Source organism: Bos taurus, chromosome 26 (assembly GCF_002263795.3).
Source record: "Bos taurus isolate L1 Dominette 01449 registration number 42190680 breed Hereford chromosome 26, ARS-UCD2.0, whole genome shotgun sequence".
Taxonomy (NCBI): Eukaryota; Metazoa; Chordata; class Mammalia; order Artiodactyla; family Bovidae; genus Bos; species Bos taurus.
Genome location: NC_037353.1, coordinates 13406492 through 13426304, shown reverse-complemented (window position 1 = coordinate 13426304; position 19813 = coordinate 13406492). Strand labels below are relative to the sequence as shown.

The 19813-nt window shown below is 39.0% G+C and overlaps 1 protein-coding gene and 1 non-coding gene across 3 annotated transcripts in view; both read right to left on the bottom strand.

The window, feature by feature from the left end:
• Positions 1 to 12881: 12881 nt before the first annotated feature.
• The window catches only part of TNKS2 (tankyrase 2), a 65408-nt gene continuing 58476 nt past the window's right edge, over positions 12882 to 19813 (bottom strand). For both annotated transcript variants that reach the window (XM_024986072.2, XM_024986073.2), the window contains 3 exons: positions 18691 to 18877; positions 16040 to 16196; positions 12882 to 15191 (listed from right to left, as the gene is read on the bottom strand). In XM_024986072.2, the coding sequence (XP_024841840.1) occupies positions 15129 to 15191; positions 16040 to 16196; positions 18691 to 18877 (407 nt within the window). In that variant the 3' untranslated portion in view covers positions 12882 to 15128. The remainder of the gene's footprint in view (positions 15192 to 16039; positions 16197 to 18690; positions 18878 to 19813) is intronic.
• On the bottom strand, positions 18972 to 19114 carry LOC112444564 (small nucleolar RNA SNORA79). Its single transcript, XR_003032916.1, has one exon. It is a non-coding gene; the product is annotated as a small nucleolar RNA SNORA79 (small nucleolar RNA).

The window sequence follows — 19813 nt, the reverse complement described above, 5'->3', positions numbered from 1 at the left end:
TGCTAAAATTGAAACTCCAACACTTTGGCCACCTGATGCGAAGAACTGACATTGGAAAAGACCCTGATGCTGGGTAAGATTGAAGGCAGGAGGAGGGGCCAACAGAGGATGAGATGGTTGGATGGCACCATGGAACTTGATGGACGTGAGTCTGAGCAAGCTCCAGGAGATGGTCATGGACAGGGAGGCCTGGTGTGCTGCAGTCCATGGAATCACAAAGAGTCAGACACGACTGAGTGACTGAACTGTACTGGGTCTCAGAACCTTCAGCATCCCCCAGAAAATCCACTCAGGCCTTGAATCAATGAACTCCCGGGAATACCACTACACTCACCTCAAACATATGTCCATGGCACTGGGCAGGATGCTGGAAGACAGTCATGAATAACACTGACGTGGTTCCTGTCTATATGGAGTTGGTAGCCAATTTGGAAAGGCAGTTGAACAAGGGATCAAACATCGTGGCTGTCAACTCTGGATGCACATTAGATCAGGGCTTATTCATGAGATGGGATGAAATATCTTGGTGGCAGTCCTGGGGAATTAAGTATTCTCCAAGCTTCTTAACTCACAGGGTTATTCTCATAGCATTTCCTGCCTTCCATCCACTCCTTAGAGGGCTCCTGTGGAATTTCAACTACACAGATAACCTTCTACCACCCACTCCTTGTCTCTATGACTGGGGCCTGAATGGGTATGTGGTGCTGTGATGATGACCGTAGTCAGTGGGTCTCAGAGTGCGGAGTATCACTCCCCGCACACTCTCACCAGTGGGCAGCTCTGAAGACTTCAGAAGGCAAATGAAGAATTGTGAATGAGGATTTTCCTTTGAACTTTATTTGGGGGAGTGGGGGCTAATGCTTTTATTATCTGTATTGGGGTCTAATCAGATCAAAAGAAAAAAACACATGGGAACTAGCGTCAGAACAATGAAATACATACAGCTGACAAATATTTAACTCCCTTTCCTCATCTAGAAAATGAGATCATTATAGATAAAACCTCAAGGTCTGCTATGAAAATTAATGGTTATTTCAGTAAAAAGCCTGTTATGTAATACCACACAATAAGTGGCATTTATTATTTCTTTTAATCTCTGAAAAGGCTGGAAAATGCTGTTTTATGATTCACAGATCTACAAATAAATCTCCAGAGAGGTTGTACCAATGCACACTCCCATCTGCAGTCCACAAGAATACCTATTTTTAGCTCCTCCACCACAGAGCATCATTCTTAAAAAGTTGACAATTTGATAGAAAAAACTGATATAAATTTATTTTAACTTTCATTCATTTTATTAACTCTTTCATTTTATTAATCCTAGTGAACTTTTTCCCATCATATTTCTATTTTGTCTATATCTAATTTTTACATGTAAAATTAAACATTTTAAACGTAATTGTCTTTTGATTTACAACTTTTGCTTTTACACTTGTCTTGAGATTATATATTCACCTTTATCACCTTTTAGTTCTATTTCTAAAAAGTATTTTTTAGATCCACATGGAATTTATTCTAGACTATGATGCAAAATATCTAACTTTATTTTTCCTTAGTTAATTTCTTCTACTAGGAAGATATAATTCATTCTATATAATTCATTCTTTCCCTATTGATTGGAAATACCATTTTCATCCTTTGGATAACTTTAACCATCTCTTCTTATAATAACAGCACATATTTGAATTATCATAGCCTTGTAGTATATTTTAGTATCAGGTAGTGTGAATTCCCGGGGGAAAATCTTGATACCACATCTTGTTTGTGTGTAACACACTTGTTTGTGCACACTGTCGCCTCAAGGAAAACATATTACTTTGGGTAATGCAACCTAAGTTGAGATACTTTATATGATGAAACAAGATGCAGCCATTAGAACGCTTTTCCAAGAGGAGTTATACTTTGACTATAACATTAAAAGATTCAGGTTAAATAATATGATCTGACTTTATTAAAACAACAAATTACCTATCTATATGCATAGAGAACAGATTGTAAATAAACACACTAAAATGTTAGTGGCAAGCTGTTTATAAGTAATAGGATGTATGTTTATAAGTAATAGCACATGTGTGCCTGTGATGGATTCATTTTGATGTTTGGTGAAACTAATACAATTGTGTAAAGTTTAAAAATTATCAGGATGGGGAACACATGTATACCTGTGGCGGATTCATTTTGATATTTGGCAAAACTAATACAATTATGTAAAGTTTAAAAATAAAATAAAATTTAAAAAAAAATTAAAATTAAAAAAAAATAATAGGATGACAATTTTTAGCTGTATCTTAGCTGTATCTTTCAGCCTTTCCCAAATTTTCTACAGTGAATGTGCTTTACTGCTACAAGCAAAACAATTAGTAATTAAAATTACTGAAATGTTTTAAGGTCCACGCCCAGTACTGGTCAGGAAGGTTGGAGTCGTCAATCCCCCTCACCCCAACCCCCAGACGATACTGGCTCTTTCTCTCAAGAGGGAGTCATGGATGAGTATCCAGCCCTGACAGAGCTCAACCTCTTGATCAGAGAGATGCTGCCATTACAACACATTCAATGCCAAATAGCATCTAGAATCTCCCCTTGTATTGCCAGCTCGGAGAGGGCTGTGGGTCTCACCTCCTACTCCTCTCAGAACCCCTCCCCAGAGGGCCGGGCGGACACAGAGATGGTGCCCTGCATGAGGTAGGTAAGCAAATGCGGGCATGTCTCTGACCTTCTAATCCTATCAGGAATGCTCACAGCTCATAAATCTACTTGGGGGCAAAGCTGAGCTGCCAGATGCCATCAAGCAAAACGCCTTCTGAGGTTGGCAGTTGGAGTAAAACAGCCCGGACAGTGCCTCAATAAAGTCCAATAAAGAGCTTTGTATGTGGCGGACTGGAAAGCAGTGTCTCATGTTTGACACAAAGGAACAAAACTGTGGGAAATACGCACTTCTGATGATCTGGACTGGTGGTCTCCCCTATGCCCCGCCTGCCCACTGAGCCATGATCCTCGTTCATTCACTATTCTTTGCACACAGATGGATCTATCTTGTTCCCAAACAACTGCCTGCAGAGACTCCTGTCAGATTATTTAATCCCTGTCAGTAAACACAAACTAATTTCGCTACCAGGGAATCTGCTAGCCTTTTTATATTGAAATCTACTAAACATCACGGAGGTCGTTTCTGTCTAGATTCATTCTCCCTTTATTTAGTGGTCAGAACAGAAACATTCTCCTCTTTCTGGGACAGAACATTGCCCCAGAAGAGATCCCCGTATTTTCTCTTAACAAAGGTAGGGAAGAAACTAATAAATCACTTTCAACCTCCAGATTACAGCTTCATCTAGAATCCATCTGTTCCTCCAACTGGTCAGTTCACAATTGGGACGGACTTGAAATTCTAAATAAAAACATCCTTTCCAGTATCTGTTTCAAGAGGGGAGGCAATGAGGGAAGCAGTTAGAATTTCAATTTCCTTCTAGGTTCAAGCCTCTTTGAAGGCATGCTGGCAGTTTTCTGCCTTCAGAGTCATAAAGCTCCTCTGACAGATTCTGCACATCAACTAGGGTGAGGAGGAGAGCTGGTTCCAGGAGAGGCACACAGCAGTTAATTCCACTGAAACTTACAAAGTACCAGCAAAGACCTACCCACTCTGCATCTCCACATGGTAGAGGCAACCAGTGGTATTTCCAGAACCTAGATGAGAAACTCCTGTCTCCCCCAGGCTGATTTACTGGCTGCCAAGAGCACAGCATCTTTGGAGGGTTGCAGAAAACAGGCGAAAGGAAATCGGAAAAAACTTACCCGCCATGGTTTTGGGCAAGTTTAACTCTGGAGCTCCAGTTCCCTTCATGTGGGATTATCTGGTTTATGATACAGACATTTAACACATGGTTAATTGTGGTTACTGATAGAACTGATGGTGAGTTGATAACTGTGATTTTTAGTATTATTATGGGTGGTAAATTTAAAAAATGATAACTATCATTACTGGTGTTGTCAGTAATGGATTTGATAAATAACTTGTTATTGTTGCTGCTGCTAATGCCACTAGCCATTTCTTCATATAATGGTGCGTGCTAAGCCACTTCAGTCGGGTCTGACTCTGTGTGGCCCTATAGACTAGTATGCCAGGCTCCTCTGTCCATGGGATTCTCCAGGCAAGAATACTGGAGCAGATTGCCATGGCCGCCTCCAGGAGATCTTGACTGAGGGAGTGAACCTGCATTGGCAAGTGCGTTCTTTACCACTAGTGCCACCTGGGAAGCCCCTCATTTAATGGTGAGTAGGCTTGAGAAGGGAATGGCAATTTACTCTGCTGCTGCTGCTAAGTTGTTTCAGTCGTGTCTGACTCTGTGCAAGCCCATAGACAGCAGCCCACCAGGCTCCCCCGTCCCTGGGATTTTCCAGGCAAGAACACTGGAGTGGGGTGCCATTTCCTTCTCCAATGCATGAAAGTGAAAAGTGAAAGTGAAGTCGCTCAGTCGTGTCCAACTCTTTGTGACCCCATGGACTGTAGCCTACCAGGCTCCAATGTCCATGGGATTTTCCAGGCAAGAGTACTGGAGTGGGCTGCCATTTCTTTCTCCAGGCAACTCACTCTAGTATTCTTTTTTTTTAAATAAAGTCTTTACTGAATTTGTTACAACATTGGGTTGTTTTTTTTTTTTAATGTTTGATTTTTTGGCCCCAAGGCGTGTGGGATCTTAGCTCCACCATCAGGGATCAAAACCTCAACCACTCACTGCACTTAAGGCAAAACTGTAACCACTGAACCGCCTGGGATGTTCCCACTCCAGTATTCTTGCCTGGAGAATTCCATGGACAGAGGAGCCTGGCAGCCTACAGTCCATAAGGTCACATAAGAGTCAGACATGACTGAGCAACTAATGCACACACAATACAGACTTAACGAGTGAAGATCATATGAGCCAATTCACTCACTTAACAACTGTTTATTGAGCACATCTATGTGCCAGGGACTGTTTGAGGCACTGGTGCTGCATTGATGGAATCCACCCTTGTGAAGTTTACCTTTCAGTGTGGGGAGACCAGGAATAAATGTTAATTACATCATCTAGAATGTCAGTTTAATAGGGAAAACTAGAGCAGGGCAAGGAGGATGTGGATTGAGTTGGAGAAGGGGGAGTATGCAATGGCATTTCAAATAAGGTGGTTCTGGAGCAACTTCCTGAGAAGGTGACATCTGAACAACCAGGAAATGGGGGAAATGAATCATGGAGAATGCTGGGGGAGAGCATTTGAGCTGCCAAACAGTCCCTGCCAAGGATCTGAGGGTGGGGACACCCACGCCAAGAAGGCTGGAGTGGCCAGGAATAGAGTGGGAACAGCAGCACGGGTGCAGCAGCAGGTCGCGAAGGGTCAAGCTGGGCATTTTAAGGACTTCAGCTTTTTACTCTGTGCAATGGGGAGGCCCTGCAGTTCTGTGACACAGCTGACTTATGCTTCAACAGGATCTCTGTGGCTTCCCGAACTGGAAGACAGAGAGATGTGGGGGTGGGGTTAGGGAGAGGCTGCTAGCGGACAAGGGTGAAAAGCAGGGAGGCCAACTGACTTGAAGTAGGCAGTGAGGGGAAGAGGACTTACAACTAGAATGGAAAGGACTTTCATTATGAAGACTGATGGCAGAGCAGGTTTGAGGAATTTTTTTAATTAATCTTTATTGGAGTATAGTTGCTTTACATGGTTGTGTTAGTTTCTGCTGTACAGCAAAGTCAATCAGTTACACGTATGCATATAGCCCCTCTTAGGTCACTACAGAACACAGAGTTCCCTGTAGTGTATGTACAGTAGGTTCTCATTAGTTGTCTATTTTATACATAGTAGAGGGCACCCCACTCCAGGACTCTTGCCTGGAAAATCCCATGGACGGAGGAGCCTGGAAGGCTGCAGTCCATGGAGTCGCGAAGAGTCGGACACAACTGAGCGATCTCTCTTTCACTTTTCACTTTCATGCATTGGAGAAGGAAATGGCAACCCACTCCAGTGTTCTTGCCTGGAGAATCCCAGGGACGGGGGAGCCTGGTGGGCTGCCATCTATGGGGTCACACAAGAGTTGGACACGACTGAAGTGACTTAGCAGCAGCAGTGTATGTATGTCAATCCAAATCCCCCAATTCATCCCCATGTCTTGGGGGGATTTCCTAGTTCTGTTTTGGTCACATTTTTGCAGACTTATACAGATTATAAAAAAAAAAAAAAAAAAAAAACCCACTTAGATATTATTTAACTCAAATCTCATCTTTAAACAAATTTTTAAATGAGGGCACAAAGTACAAAATTCTAAAATACAAGATGCAAAGTTCACTCTCATTCTACCCCTAAATCTCCTGCCACCCAGATCTCTTCCTCAGCACAAATATGCTTTTGTGTTAATATTTCTTCTCTATATTTTACATCAATAACTTATTATCCACGTACTTCTGAACCTTTTCTTTTTTCCACTCCATAATCTATCTTGATCAGTACATGTAGGTCTGGCTCATTCTCTTCATGATTCCAGACATTCTAGTATATGGATGTAATTTAACCAGTCCCCTACTGATGGAGAGATGAGCTTTTCATAACTTTGTCTTCCCAAGTAATGCTGCAATGTATCTCCTTATCACAGGCCCTGTTACTCAAAGGGTATACCCATTTAAAATTTGGACAAGTATTGCTCCAGTTTCCTTCTAGATGTTGTTTCTCAATGAAGCAAGAGACATTCTCCACCACCAGTGGAACTCTACTAGTTGCTCTCAGCATCCTTCTGTACCCACGGGTAACTAGCTGCTGGCCCCAACCCCAAGTGCTCTTTTTCTCACAGGCTCTGGTTCCTCCACAACTTCCCCAAATCCAGCAACTAAAGGACTAACACCAGGCAGAAGCAGTTTTCAGTCTGTTGACTGGCCAGTGCCTCAGTGTTAAATACTTTGAATATTCCTCCCTGTTTACTAGTAGGAGGTGAAAATTGGTATTGCAGTATATAGTGAAGCTGTATCTCTCTTTTGTAAATGCTGTTTTAATTTTCTTTATACTGCTCATTTCCTATTAGGTTGTTGGTGTTGATTCCTGATTTTCAAACATTTAATGTAAATTCCCTGTATGTTGTAAACATTTCTTACATTCTGCCATTTATCTTTTAACTTTGTTTGCAGACAAAACTTGTGAAGTTGGACTTAATCTCTCTCTCCAGAACTTCTGGATTTTGTTATAACTGAAAGGCATTACTATACCAACACTGTCCTATGTTTTTCTTCTTGTAATTTTGTAGTTTCATTTTTCTATCATTATATACTTGACTCAACTGAAGTATTTTGATGTAAGAAACAAGGGTCCAACTTCTTTTGTCCAGATGGGTGCCAAGACAATTATCTTTGCCACAGTTTCACAATATCCTACCTTTACCATATACTGTAGGTTTCAGACCATTTCTGGATTCTGTATTTCATTTCAGTGATTAGTTTATGTGCCAGTAATACTGTTTTAGTAAGTTTTAAAATATTTTTAATAAGTGATACGGCTAGCAGCCTTTCAGAAATCTTCTCAGCAACTTTTTATAAGACTCCTTGTACATTTCCCTTCCCACAGTAGCTTTAGAATCAGTGTGCAGTTTCCCACCCTTTCCCTCGAAAGGGTTGTTATTTTTTAAATTAATTTTGGAGTCTAGTTGATTTACAATGTTGTGTTAGTTTCTGCTGTACAGCAAAGTTATCAGTTATACATATATGTGAAGTGAAAGTCAAAGTGACTTAGTTGTGTCCGACTCTTTGCAACCCCATGGACTGTAAACCATGGAATTCTCCAGGCCAGAATACTCGAGTGGGTACCTTTTCCCTTCTCCAGGGGATCTTCTCAACCCAGGGATCAAACCCAGGTCTCCTGCACTGCAGGCGGACTCTTTATCAGCTGAGCCACACAAAGGAAGCCCAAGAATATTGGAGTTGGTATCCATTCTTTTTTTGATTCCATTTCCATATAGGTCATTACAGGGTACTGAGTAGAGGTCCCTGTGTTATACAGCAGGTTCTTATCATTAATAGTTATCTATTTTATATATAGTAATGTGTGTACGTAAATCCAATATGTTATTGACATTGATGTTGCTCAGTCGTGTCCAACTCTTTGCGACCCCATGGACTGTAGCCTACCAGGCTCCTCTGTCCATGGGATTTTCCAGGCAAGAATACTGGAGTGGGTTGCCATTTCCTTCTCCAGATCTTCCCAACCCAGGGATAGAACCTGGGTCTCCCGCATTGTAGGCAGACGCTTTACCGTCTGAGCCACCAGGGAAGTCATAATATGTTATTAGGTCATGGCAAATGTATATACTTATTTAAGGAGAACCAAAATCATTATAATACTAAACTTTTCTGTCCAGGAATGGCATATTCTATTTGTGCCAGTCTTATTTTATTCCTGCATAACATTATTTTTGGAGAAGGCGATGGCACCCCACTCCAGTACTCTTGCCTGGAAAATCCCATGGACGGAGGAGCCTGGTGGGCTGCAGTCCATGGGGTCGCCAAGAGTCGGACACGACTCAGCTACTTCCCTTTCATGAGTGACTTTTTACTTTCATGCTTTGGAGAAGGAAATGGCAACCCACTCCAGTGTTCTTGCCTGGAGAATCCCAGGGACGGCGGAGCCTGGTGGGCTGCCGTCTATGGGGTCGCACAGAGTCGGACACGACTAAAATGACTTAGCAGCAGCAACATCATTTTCTTTTTGTTTCCTCTTTATATACCCAGAAGTAGACTCCTTCATTTTACTGGTAATGTCAGATTGTTTTTCAAAGCACTCAGACCCACAGCAGTAAGATATCCACATCCTCTAATACTTGCATTGTCAAATTTTTAATTTTTGTCAATTTCAGCAGGTGTAAAATGGTATTACGTTACCTAATTTGAATTTCCCTGATTACCAATACGTCTAAGCGTTTTTTTGACTGCTCAGTAGCCACTAGGGTCGCCCATTTTGAGAAATGCCTGTTTTTAACTCACTTTTTCTGTAGTTTATTGCCCTTTAAATGTACTGCAAATATTTTCTCCCACTTTGTGACCTGCCTCTTTACAGAAATCGTTTGATAACAAGGATGTTCTTAATTTTAATACTGTCACACTTACAATCTTTTCTTTTAGGATGACATCTTCTTTGAAGCTCAGTTAAAAGCTCTTTGTTACCCCAATCAGGAAGTCTTCTATATTTTAACATTTAAAACACTTTGATTTTCGTATCAAGCCCTATATAAAATCCATCTGGAACTGATTTTGTGTATGCATCTAGATACACATTTTTTTTTCCCATATGCATAACCAGTTGTTTCGTAACAATTTACTGAACAGTTCCTTCTTCCCACATGATCTGTAACGCTACCTCTGGTGTATATAAAAATCCCATTTATTCTCTGTTCAGTTGGTTAGATGAGTATGTCCCTGTACCATTATTATTAATTACTACAGCCTTAATGCTATTCTTGACCTCTGGTACTCCTGTTTTTGTTTTTTTTTTTTTTTACTCTTCAGGAAGGTCCTGCTCATTCTTAGCCCTTTACAGATTATTTCTTACTCATTCTAGATTCTTTCATACGTTTTGGGAGAGAAAAAAGTATGTCACTTAAGGTCCCCATTTTTGTTGGAGTGTTCTTTTACCTTTCCTCCCCAACCTTTCCAGTTCTATTTCTACTTTAAGTGATTACAGTCCTGCTAGAAAACTCATAAAGAATAAAAGAATATACAGTAAAAACTGTCTTTAAACAAACTCTGTCCCCTGGCACCCAGGTGTCCTCCCAATAGTTTGTGTGTACCCTGTAGGCATTTTACGCATAAAGCAGCTAATGTATATTGTGCTTTTTCCTAGTTTATACAAATGAGAGTAACAAATCAAACACAGTTGCCAACTTCTTGCTTCTTCATTTATTATATCTTGAAGATTGTTCCGTATCAGTTAATAAAGTTCTTCTCGTTTTACACAAGTGTAATTTCAGTCTGTTTACCAATTTCTTTGTTCACCAGGCTTCTTGCAGTCCATTCCTTCCTTTCTGGATTCAACTGCCTTTTTTCCTTAACAACCCTGAGCTCTTACAGCAAAATCTGAAAATGTGTTTTTCAGCCTCTCTTTTGAACGCTAACTTATCTCTGTATAGAACTCAAGGCTATCACCCATTCTTTTCATCATTTATAACTTATTTTGTTTCCTTCTGGTCCATACTGCTGCCATTGAGAAAGCCTGCTACCAGTGCAATTATTCCTTTGCAGGTAAGGTCTTTTTAGTTGCTTAGATTTTTCTCGTCTTTTGCAATTGTATTATATGTCTAGAAGCATACTTGTTTTTATTCACCACTAAATATTTGTTATGTCTTTTCATTTGAAGATCTATATCTCTTTTATAAATTCTGGGGAAAAAAAAAACAAACAAACCCTCAAACCTCTTCCCTCCCCTATTCTTTATGTTGGATCTTCTCATCCTGTTCTCCGGGCTTCTTAGCTTTTTCCTATTTCCCATCCCTTCCTCTGTTAGAACTGGGTACCTTCTTGATTTATCTTCTAGTTTACCAGTTCTCTCTTCACATATGCCCAATCTGTGGTTTAATCTGTCCACCAAGCTCTTACTTTCACTAACTGCACATTTTTTAGTTCCAAAAGACTTAGTTTTTCAAACCTACTCTGCCTTTTTCAGTGTCATCTTTCCTAATGGTTTTTATATTTTCCTCTCCCAGTCAATCATTTTAAATATTCTTATTCCATAGTTATCCTATATTAAGTTTTGGGGGTGCTAAACCTCTAAGGTTGTTATCTGCTGATTTGTACTCAGTATAGACTGTTCTGGACTTCTGATCATCTGAGCGGAGTTTGTTTCTTCTGTACTGTAACAATATGATGCAGTTAAGATTGTGGGTATGCATTCTTTCCCCAACCAGGCTGCTGTACTGTCTGTGTGCTTTTATGAGTCAGTTTCTAACTAAGATCTTCAGCCACCTAGTGACATACATACCTCACATTTTGAGCTTCTTAAGGTTTCATCTGAACAAAGATGAAAAAAAAGGTTTTCATCTGAACCAGTGGCCAATCAACTTTGCTTGTTTTAAAATTCTATGTTCTGTAGCCCCATGACAAGTGAAAAAACCCAACCAGTGGTCCCGGGAATTCAGGGAAATAATAATATAATTACAATAACCAGCTTTTGCCAGTCACAGTACTTACTAGCACATACAGAAAATCATTTAGTTTCCTCAACAAACCTATAAGTACTGTAATTTGTTCAAGGTTGTACAGTCAGTATGGACTAGGCTAAAATTCAAGTCCACATTCATCTGACTCTAGAGCCCAATCACTTAATAACTCTTTTCACTCAAGTAAAACTTGTTTGAGGAACTATTATGTGTCAGCATGTGCTAAGTGATGGGTCTAAGTGGTAAACCAAACAGATTATTTTTCTTCTAATTTTCAAATTATCTGTGAGGGACTAGAGTTTCTGTTTTCCTCTTAATTTCCAATTTGTTGCAGACCAAAATCTTAGGTAAAGAAATTTAAGGGACTTCCCTGATGGTCCAGTGGTTAAGACTCTGTGCTCCCAATGCAGGAGGCGTGGGTTCATTTCCTGGTTAGGGAACTAAGATCTTATATGCTGCATGGTGTGGCCTTTAAGAAAAAAAAAGAAATTTAAAACATTGCATCAATGTCAAACTGCCATCAAAGTTTCCTCTCAATTTGTGTTTTCATCTCTCCATGGGCTGGAAACAAACAGGCTGCAGGCCAGCCCCAACTACAGGTCACTTTCACACAGCACTGCTCTACAGTGTACTGGCAGACCATCTGGAGGGCTTTGTGCAGACTTTTGTGATGGTGATGACAACAATTGTGGATGGGTAACAAAGTGGAGAAGACACTTCTGACAATGATGGCTTGCATGTGGACAGCAAGAACCTTCTAAGAAGCTATAATTAAGATTTTAGGTCACAGTCTTCCTCAGCTAGTAAAGCATGAGGAGGTGGAGGTGGGTACAGGTTCAGTAGGCTAACTTTATACAAATCTGACAGTTCTCCTGGTGAAGAATGTATACCACCACTTGCTTCCTGTTACTCTACTCCTCTAATAGGACAGGACAGTAGGAAAAGGGCCAGTCAGGAATACTCATCATAAAAGCTCAGGGAAACTTATTGCAAATTTTCTTTCCTCATCAACGTGCAAAGAAAAGGATCGCACATGCTTAGGAACTAGCACGCGGACACGTTAACATTATCCCAACTCAAGCAGTAAGAAAGCTGCTGAAAAGTATTTCAAAGCTAAATGACTTATGAGTTATTTGCACCACTGTTCTCTTATTATAGAAAGCAGGGAACTGATCATACACACAGACATTCAGCATACTGAAATCTAAAATAAATATATCTTATTATAATTTTTCTTTTAAGAGTAATAAATACCCCTAACTTTAAGGTTTGTAAACTCATAAATTTTCCATGCCTCTTTATAAGTTAAGACAGATTTCCTGGGGTATTCCCTGGTGGTCCAGGGGTCAGGACTCTGCTCTCTTACTGCTGAGGGCCTGGGTTCAATCCCTGGTTGGAGAATTAAAATCCTGCAAGCTGTACAGCATGGCAAAAAAAAAAACAAAAAAACAGATTTTCCAGGCAAGAGCTTGAAGGTTTGCCAAAACTTATGTTGGGTGGACTAAATGTCTAAAAGCATATGACAGCTACTTTCATCTTAAAGCATCTGAGGAGGTATGGTCACAGCGTTCAGTATTTCAAATTTTAAACTGCAGTGTCTATCACTAGTAGACTCAAAACTACATTATTTTCCTGCAATTGTGGTTTATTGTAATCTTGATTCATTTTTTTCAAAGACCATTCAATACATTTATACTATTCCAGTAATTACCAAGCTACCAAGAAAAACAAGTGAACAGTTTATTAAGAATTAAATGAGGGTATGGAATGTGATACAGTACAAGACACTCAAGATGGATACAATAGTACTACTCACACAAAAAGTTAAATCTCTTTAAAAAAATCAGAAGACAAAAGAAAAAGCAATTCCATCATCATAAAGTATTTCATGCAAAAACATCAAAGAAATCCCCAGTCCCACCCCCCCACCCCTAAGCTCCTAACAAAAAGCTATCTGAAATATGCCATGCTAACATATTAACCACAATATAATCATTCATAGAAAAGCAACACACTAATTAAGAAATGAATTAGATGAAACAACACAGGCTGCAAAATCGTAAACTCATAGACCACGATGATTTTACATGATAAGCAATTCCAGATTCACTCATAGGGCGAGCAATACGAGCTAAATGTTGAGAGAGAAGGTATGTAAATATAAACTCCACTAACTCATCTCATTATCTTCTAATTATAAAACCTGGAAGCTTCCAGAACCTGAAAAATTATATAAAATTTGGCATACTCCATTTGTATTCCAAGAAACGACTTTAGGATCGTATTTGCAATTATTAGAGAGCTGTATAAAAAGCACTTTATGGTCAGGAATTGACCTCTTAAATAATGATCACAGTTTACATCAATAGAAACAACTCCAGATATGCATTTACTGTGAATAACTCTTACTCAAGATAAGAAACATGATTTTCTAGCACTTTATGTACAAATTACTGCAAAGGCCCAGTTAATTTAGAGACTGAATAAAATGTAAAATAAATGTGAATTGGTACAGAGAGATTCTGAATAGGAACAGCCTCATTAACAGAGGTTTAAGTGGGTAGCAATCTTGCCTTGACTTCCAAGAGAACGAGAGTCAACAGATTGCCAAGCTGTAACTCATGTCTCTGTACCAAGATGCGTTAATATATTTCATGGAAAAGTAGTTTTACCTTAAAAAGTAGGAATGGCATTTTATGGGATGGTATTCCCCTCCACAGCTGCCAAACAAGCCTGGTCACCAGGCGATGCACAGAGTGTATTTCCAAGTGGGTGTAACATGTCACAGTGAGGCGACCCAGAAGCGGAAGCACCCATCTCATGGCACCTGCCTATTCAGCAGGCCAGGAGAGAACTGGGACACCCACGTGTCATGGTTTTGGGTTGAGCTTACCTATGGTGTATAAACTGGTTATACACGAAACAGTAAGGCCAAAGAAAAAGAACAGGAGAAAAACTACCCACTCCCATCTGCTATTTTTTTCCCTTTAAATTTAAGGTAATTTGAACAGATTTGAAAAATTTCAGGATTACCCTTCCCACATCTGAAATTCAACCTCCTATTTACATTCCATGAAAACAACACTATAATTGTTCTCTAAAAAACAGAAGCTCTTGCTCTAATTTTCACAAAATAACAAGAAAAATTTTCCATGTGAAACCCAGAGTGTGAGGCTTGTAAAGAAGTGTCTGTAATAATCAGGACCGTGATAGTTAAGAGCTCTTTGGAATGTGTGTTATACATACAAAGTTATCACAAATTAAACTCCCAGAGTATTTATGAAACAAGTTCTTAAATGGGAGAGATTATTGATGAGAGATAAATGCTTCCATCAGCAAATTAAATCTGAGGGATCAATCTTTCCCAAGTGACAAGGTGTCTGCTAATAATTCAACACAGCCTCTGGAATCAAACGTCAAAGATCACTCAATCATGATGATTCAAGATGAAGTACAGATGAGCAGTACATATGAAAAAAATTTGTAAACCGCTGCCATTCTAAAACAGTAGATTTATATTACAAAGCAATGTAAATAAATATTGGGCTAGTACAAAAGCTCTTATTTACAGTTTTACAAATGAAACTGTATTCAGTGTAAATGCTGTGTTTTGAAGAACACAGTACTGTATTAGTAAAATGAGTTCTGTTGAGGGGAATTACAGTTTCTGTTAGAATCAATGTATAATGTATAAAAGATTCAAGTTAACTCTGTTTATAATTTAGTACAGACAAACCCAGTTTAACCTGGAATGCCATCTGTTAAAGTGCTGAAAAACAGGAAATATTTAGAAAACACTGTACATTATTAAAGCTTTATCAAGTCAGAATGTTAAAACCCTTTCACATTTTTAACCTTTTGCCACAGGGTTGTGGACAAGATGATTTTTCTCAGCAAAGGAGTAAAACTTACGAGGCCACCAGCTGCTTAGATGATTTTAGGTTCGGTGGTGCTAGTTTCCTAAAACAACTATTTACCCATCAACCATACCTTCAGGCCTTACAATCTGGTAAGTAATTAAATATTCAGGATAAGCCTGGAAGAGAAAGATTAATTCAAAAATTGGTAAATAAATTTTTTGAATGGAGACTTATTCTAAGGATTCCTTATCTTTAGGGAAGAAGCTCTAAATTAGTGTCGCAGATCAGAATCAAAGGGCCTCTTCTCAAAACAGCTTTACGTGACTGCAATCCCTTTGATTTTCAATCAGCAGGTCTAGGATGACTACTGAGCATGTGTTTATCTTTAGGAATTGAGGTTATCCTGATACATATCCGCAGTACATAATGTTGCTCTAGAGATGCTTCTGACTGCATCTATGCCACTAAGAGCAAGCTGGAATTACACATTTCTTTGCTACAGAGAGGTTAACTATTAAAATAAATACAGGATTCTAATTAATTATATTTTACAGAAGCTTAAAAAAAATTCAGAATAGCTGGCAAAATCTGAATAAGGTCTGTAGGTTAGATTTACTACACCAATGATATTTTCCTGATTTTAACAATTTTAAGACAATGTCCTTAAAATTTAGGTGTAATTAGGAAATACACCCTGAAGTATTTCAGTGTAAAGGAAGATGCTTATATCTTACTTCCAAGCAGCTCAAGGGGGGAGCGGGGGGGAGGATATACACATATAGTAGGGAGAACATGATAAAGGAGAGAGAATGCTAAAGTATTAACATTTTGAATATCTGGGTAAAGGGTCTAAGGGAATTCTCTTTACTATTATTGCAACTTTAAGTCTGAAATAATTTACAAATAGAAGTTAAAAAGAAATCCAGTTTGTAAGGCACTCTACCTTGTTAATTTAAAAGATTAGAAAAAGGTTAAAGTACAGCTCTAAAGTATTGCTGAAAATGAACAAATAAAACGGAATTACCTGCTCGCCTCTGTAGATAACATACTCAGCTAATGCTAGGCCGTTTACACTAGGTCGGCCAGTGACTGAGTGATGGCCTGGAGGAGAATGCGCCATTTTCATTGCACTGAACTGCAGGAAAGACTTTCCCAAGGTTACACGGCAGAAGAGCAGCTGCCTGTAACACGCGAAAATGGAGAAGATTTCCCTGAGACAAGGCCATACAGGGCAGTTTTATTTATGTGCACTATATAAGCTTTGAATGCATTTATACGTAAACACAATTGTTTTCACCATTTTACCCTTTAAAGAGTTTTTAAAGAATATCTTCTACTGTTCTCACTAATGAAATAATTTGTCACTTTAATCCTCAGTGTAACTATAAAATACTATCTTAGAGAGATTATAATAATATTTAAGTGATACTGACTCTGCCATCCTGCTTGTATCCCAGCAAAAGCACAAATCATAGCCCAAGTGAAGAGGAGGAGGAGGTTTTAAGGGACTTCCATGAAGTGTCTTACAAAGTTGAACATTTATCCAGATAAGTCCTATTGATTCCACTTTCAAAATGTATCTTTCTTCTAAATTCTACTGTCACTATTAAGGCCAAATTGCCCAAATTTCACTTGGACTATAACAATGGCCTCTGAGCTACCTTTTCTGTTTTTATTCTAATAAATTATTTTCCATCTAAGCTACTGGTGATTTAGGGAAAAAACGAACAGCAAAAACCATAAATCAGATGACACTACTTTTCTACTTAAAACCTTTTAGAGACTGTTCACTGTGCCTAAAAGAAAACCCACATTTCTTATAATGATCCCAAATTCTCCAACTTTACTTTGTGTTCATTACACCTAGACACATTAGTTTTTCTTCCTGCAGGCCAAACTTTCTTGCCCCAAGGCCATCAGACACGCTGCTTCTTTAACCATCTAGAATGATATGTTCTACCACTCTTCAACAGGCTAATAGTCATTTTTCAAGTGTAGCTGAAATGTTTCTTCTTCAAATATGTCTTTCCTCACCAGAAGTTTAGGTTGTATTACTTTCTCACTCCCCAAGGGCATATGATTGGCCTTCCTTAGGTCCAACGAACTTTTTTGTTATTTCACTGCTTCTCTCTCTAATCTACTTTTCTTTCTACAGAGGAAAAGGAGATTTGGTGGCCTGATGATTCTGTCTTCAAAGAAGATAGGCTATATTTTTTATTCTAAATATGCTCTTTGCAAATTTTCTTAGCATTTCTAATAGATTTTCTATTATAGTCACAATCAATCCATGATAATTCAGCATACAGAAATCTTAATTAATAAATTTACTTCCAGACATACAAGCATTGTACTTCAAAGACAACTGAGAAGAGGTACTAGAACACTGCTTACTATTAATAGTCAGAACTATTTAGCCTCCAGATGATACATGACAAGTAAAGATAGCAGTGTTCAATTTACAGACTCTCAAGAAATTACAAGCCTCCTAGCCATTCCAACCTATGATCTAAAATAGAAGCGGGTGGGAGGTCATACCCAGGAGGTCTGGCTTTAGACACCTACATGAGTCTAAGTTTAGAGGGAAAACAGTAAGAACAAAACATAAACAGACAGTCTTTGTCTCCCTTTAGGACTTCAGGCCTTCACTTTGGCAGCCCTTCAAAATCAGCTGGGAAGCTTTTAAAAATCCCATGCCCAGACCAGACCCCCAAGTGAGAATCTCTTGAGGGTAGGACACAGTCATTAGTAGCTTTTAAAGCCCCTCAGGTAATTCCACTGTGCTGCCAAAGCTGAGAACTACTGCTCTAGGGTTTTTAGATCTGTGATCAGAAGCTTCAGCATCCCCTAGGAACTCGGTAGAAATGCAAGTTCTACTGCCCTAGCCCCAGACCTAGTAAATCAATAATTCAAGAGGCGTGGCATAGGAGTTTGTGTTTTAATAAGCCCTCTAGGTGATTCTGAACTTGCTAATGTTTGATAGCTACTGTTCTAGGTCTTTATAAGCAGTGCTATAACCACAGAATAAATTTCAGTAATTAATCTTACTTGATTTTTCAAATGGTGAAGATTATTTACCTACAAGGATTTTATCAACTAGGGCCAAGTCATTTGAATGATTTTAAAAACTAAGCTCCACTAGGGTAACTAAAAGTAGGAAAAAAAGAAGTACAAAGTAATTCTTTGATAATGTGCTTTCTAAAAGGACTGACATGCTGATATGCTTTATTATAATTTTTTTCTGAGTAGTAGTATCACAAATTGACAATTAAAATCATACCACAGTGGAGGAGAGATTCTCTCATCCATTACCATGAAATGATTAGGTGCAGCAAATAATGCCATTTTATTAATAGCATTTGAATAGATTTTTAAACAGTCCACAATAAAACTCTTTCGTGCCCAGCAATATTTTCTACTCCATATTCTGAAAGCACTGTGTGTTCCAATGATTGAATGATGTGAACAGATCAACTGCTTGTAACTGTGCTTGGCTCTTACAGACCATTTAAAAAACATCAGCTACTATTAGAATCAGTGAGAGGACCAAAGCAACCTGAACTGTGCCTCACTTGGATTCCTAGAGTGGTCCAAGATAATGTCTTACCTGAAAATTTCAATATGGAACCAGTTCTTATCTGATTCTTATCAAAATAAATGAGAAAAGTGATCTCTTACCTGTGGCAGATGTAACAAGATCTGTCTTTATGTACTGGACATCCAGTACCTCCTCCAATTCCATATACATACTGATTGCTTTTGGAAGAGTTTTCAGCAAAATAGATCCCAGCTCCAAACATGCCACCTATGTAGGCATGCCTTTCATCAAAGCCTTTATGGATAATTGCATTCACAAAGGGAGACCCTACAAATACATATAAATAGGTAACATTTTTAAATCACAAGTAAAGGAATAAAAGCTAAAGCGTCTTAGAAGTTAAATTCTTTCTTTTTTCTTCAATTGTTTGATTCCACAAAAATCAGAAGGCACTACAGCCAACCCATTCCCATGGTGCCCTGTGTGAAAACAAGTCAGCTTAGATATATGATGGACTAAAATCCCACTACATAAGGCTCCAAGCAGTGAGAGGAACAGACATGAGAAGAAGTTCAATTCTGAATTAACATACATGTATCACCACCATGATAAGCAAAACCGAAACACAACTGTCAGCTGGCTCGCTACTTTAGAATAGTTATTTTAGAAGAATTGCTAATGTGAATGAATGTTTCTAACAGGGTGGTGGTTCGGATGCCAAAGTGAGGACACATACAGATTCAACTAGGAAAAACGTACAGATCACCAGAAAGAAACATCAATGCTAGAGTTATCAAATTCCCGGCTCCAAATTCACACCAACCCAGAATCAAGAGTCTCATAATTGACCTCCTATGGCCAGGCTGAACACAACTAGGTCATGCAATGACACCCACATTCGTGTACTTTTCCTAGATACCCTAAGCGGCTAAAGTGACCTTTTCAAGTTCATGCTTTTCTTCTTATTTCTCTCCTATTCTTCCGCTTCTCTGCCTTTATCACTTGCTAGTACCAGATTCCATATGCAAATGTGGTGTGTTCCTTAATTCCCTACATACTGACTTCTTTCTCCTCCTTCCTTGCATGCATGCCAAAAAGGAGCTCAGCCAAAAACCAGGAGGTACTAAGCATGGAGATCAGGTCAGGGAGGGCAGTGAGGCTGGGGCTTGGGAAAAGCCAATATGACACAGCTAACTGATTCATCAAGATTAGTGTCCCTTTTCATAAAGGGACAAGGGAAATACACTGAATTCTGCTTTACAG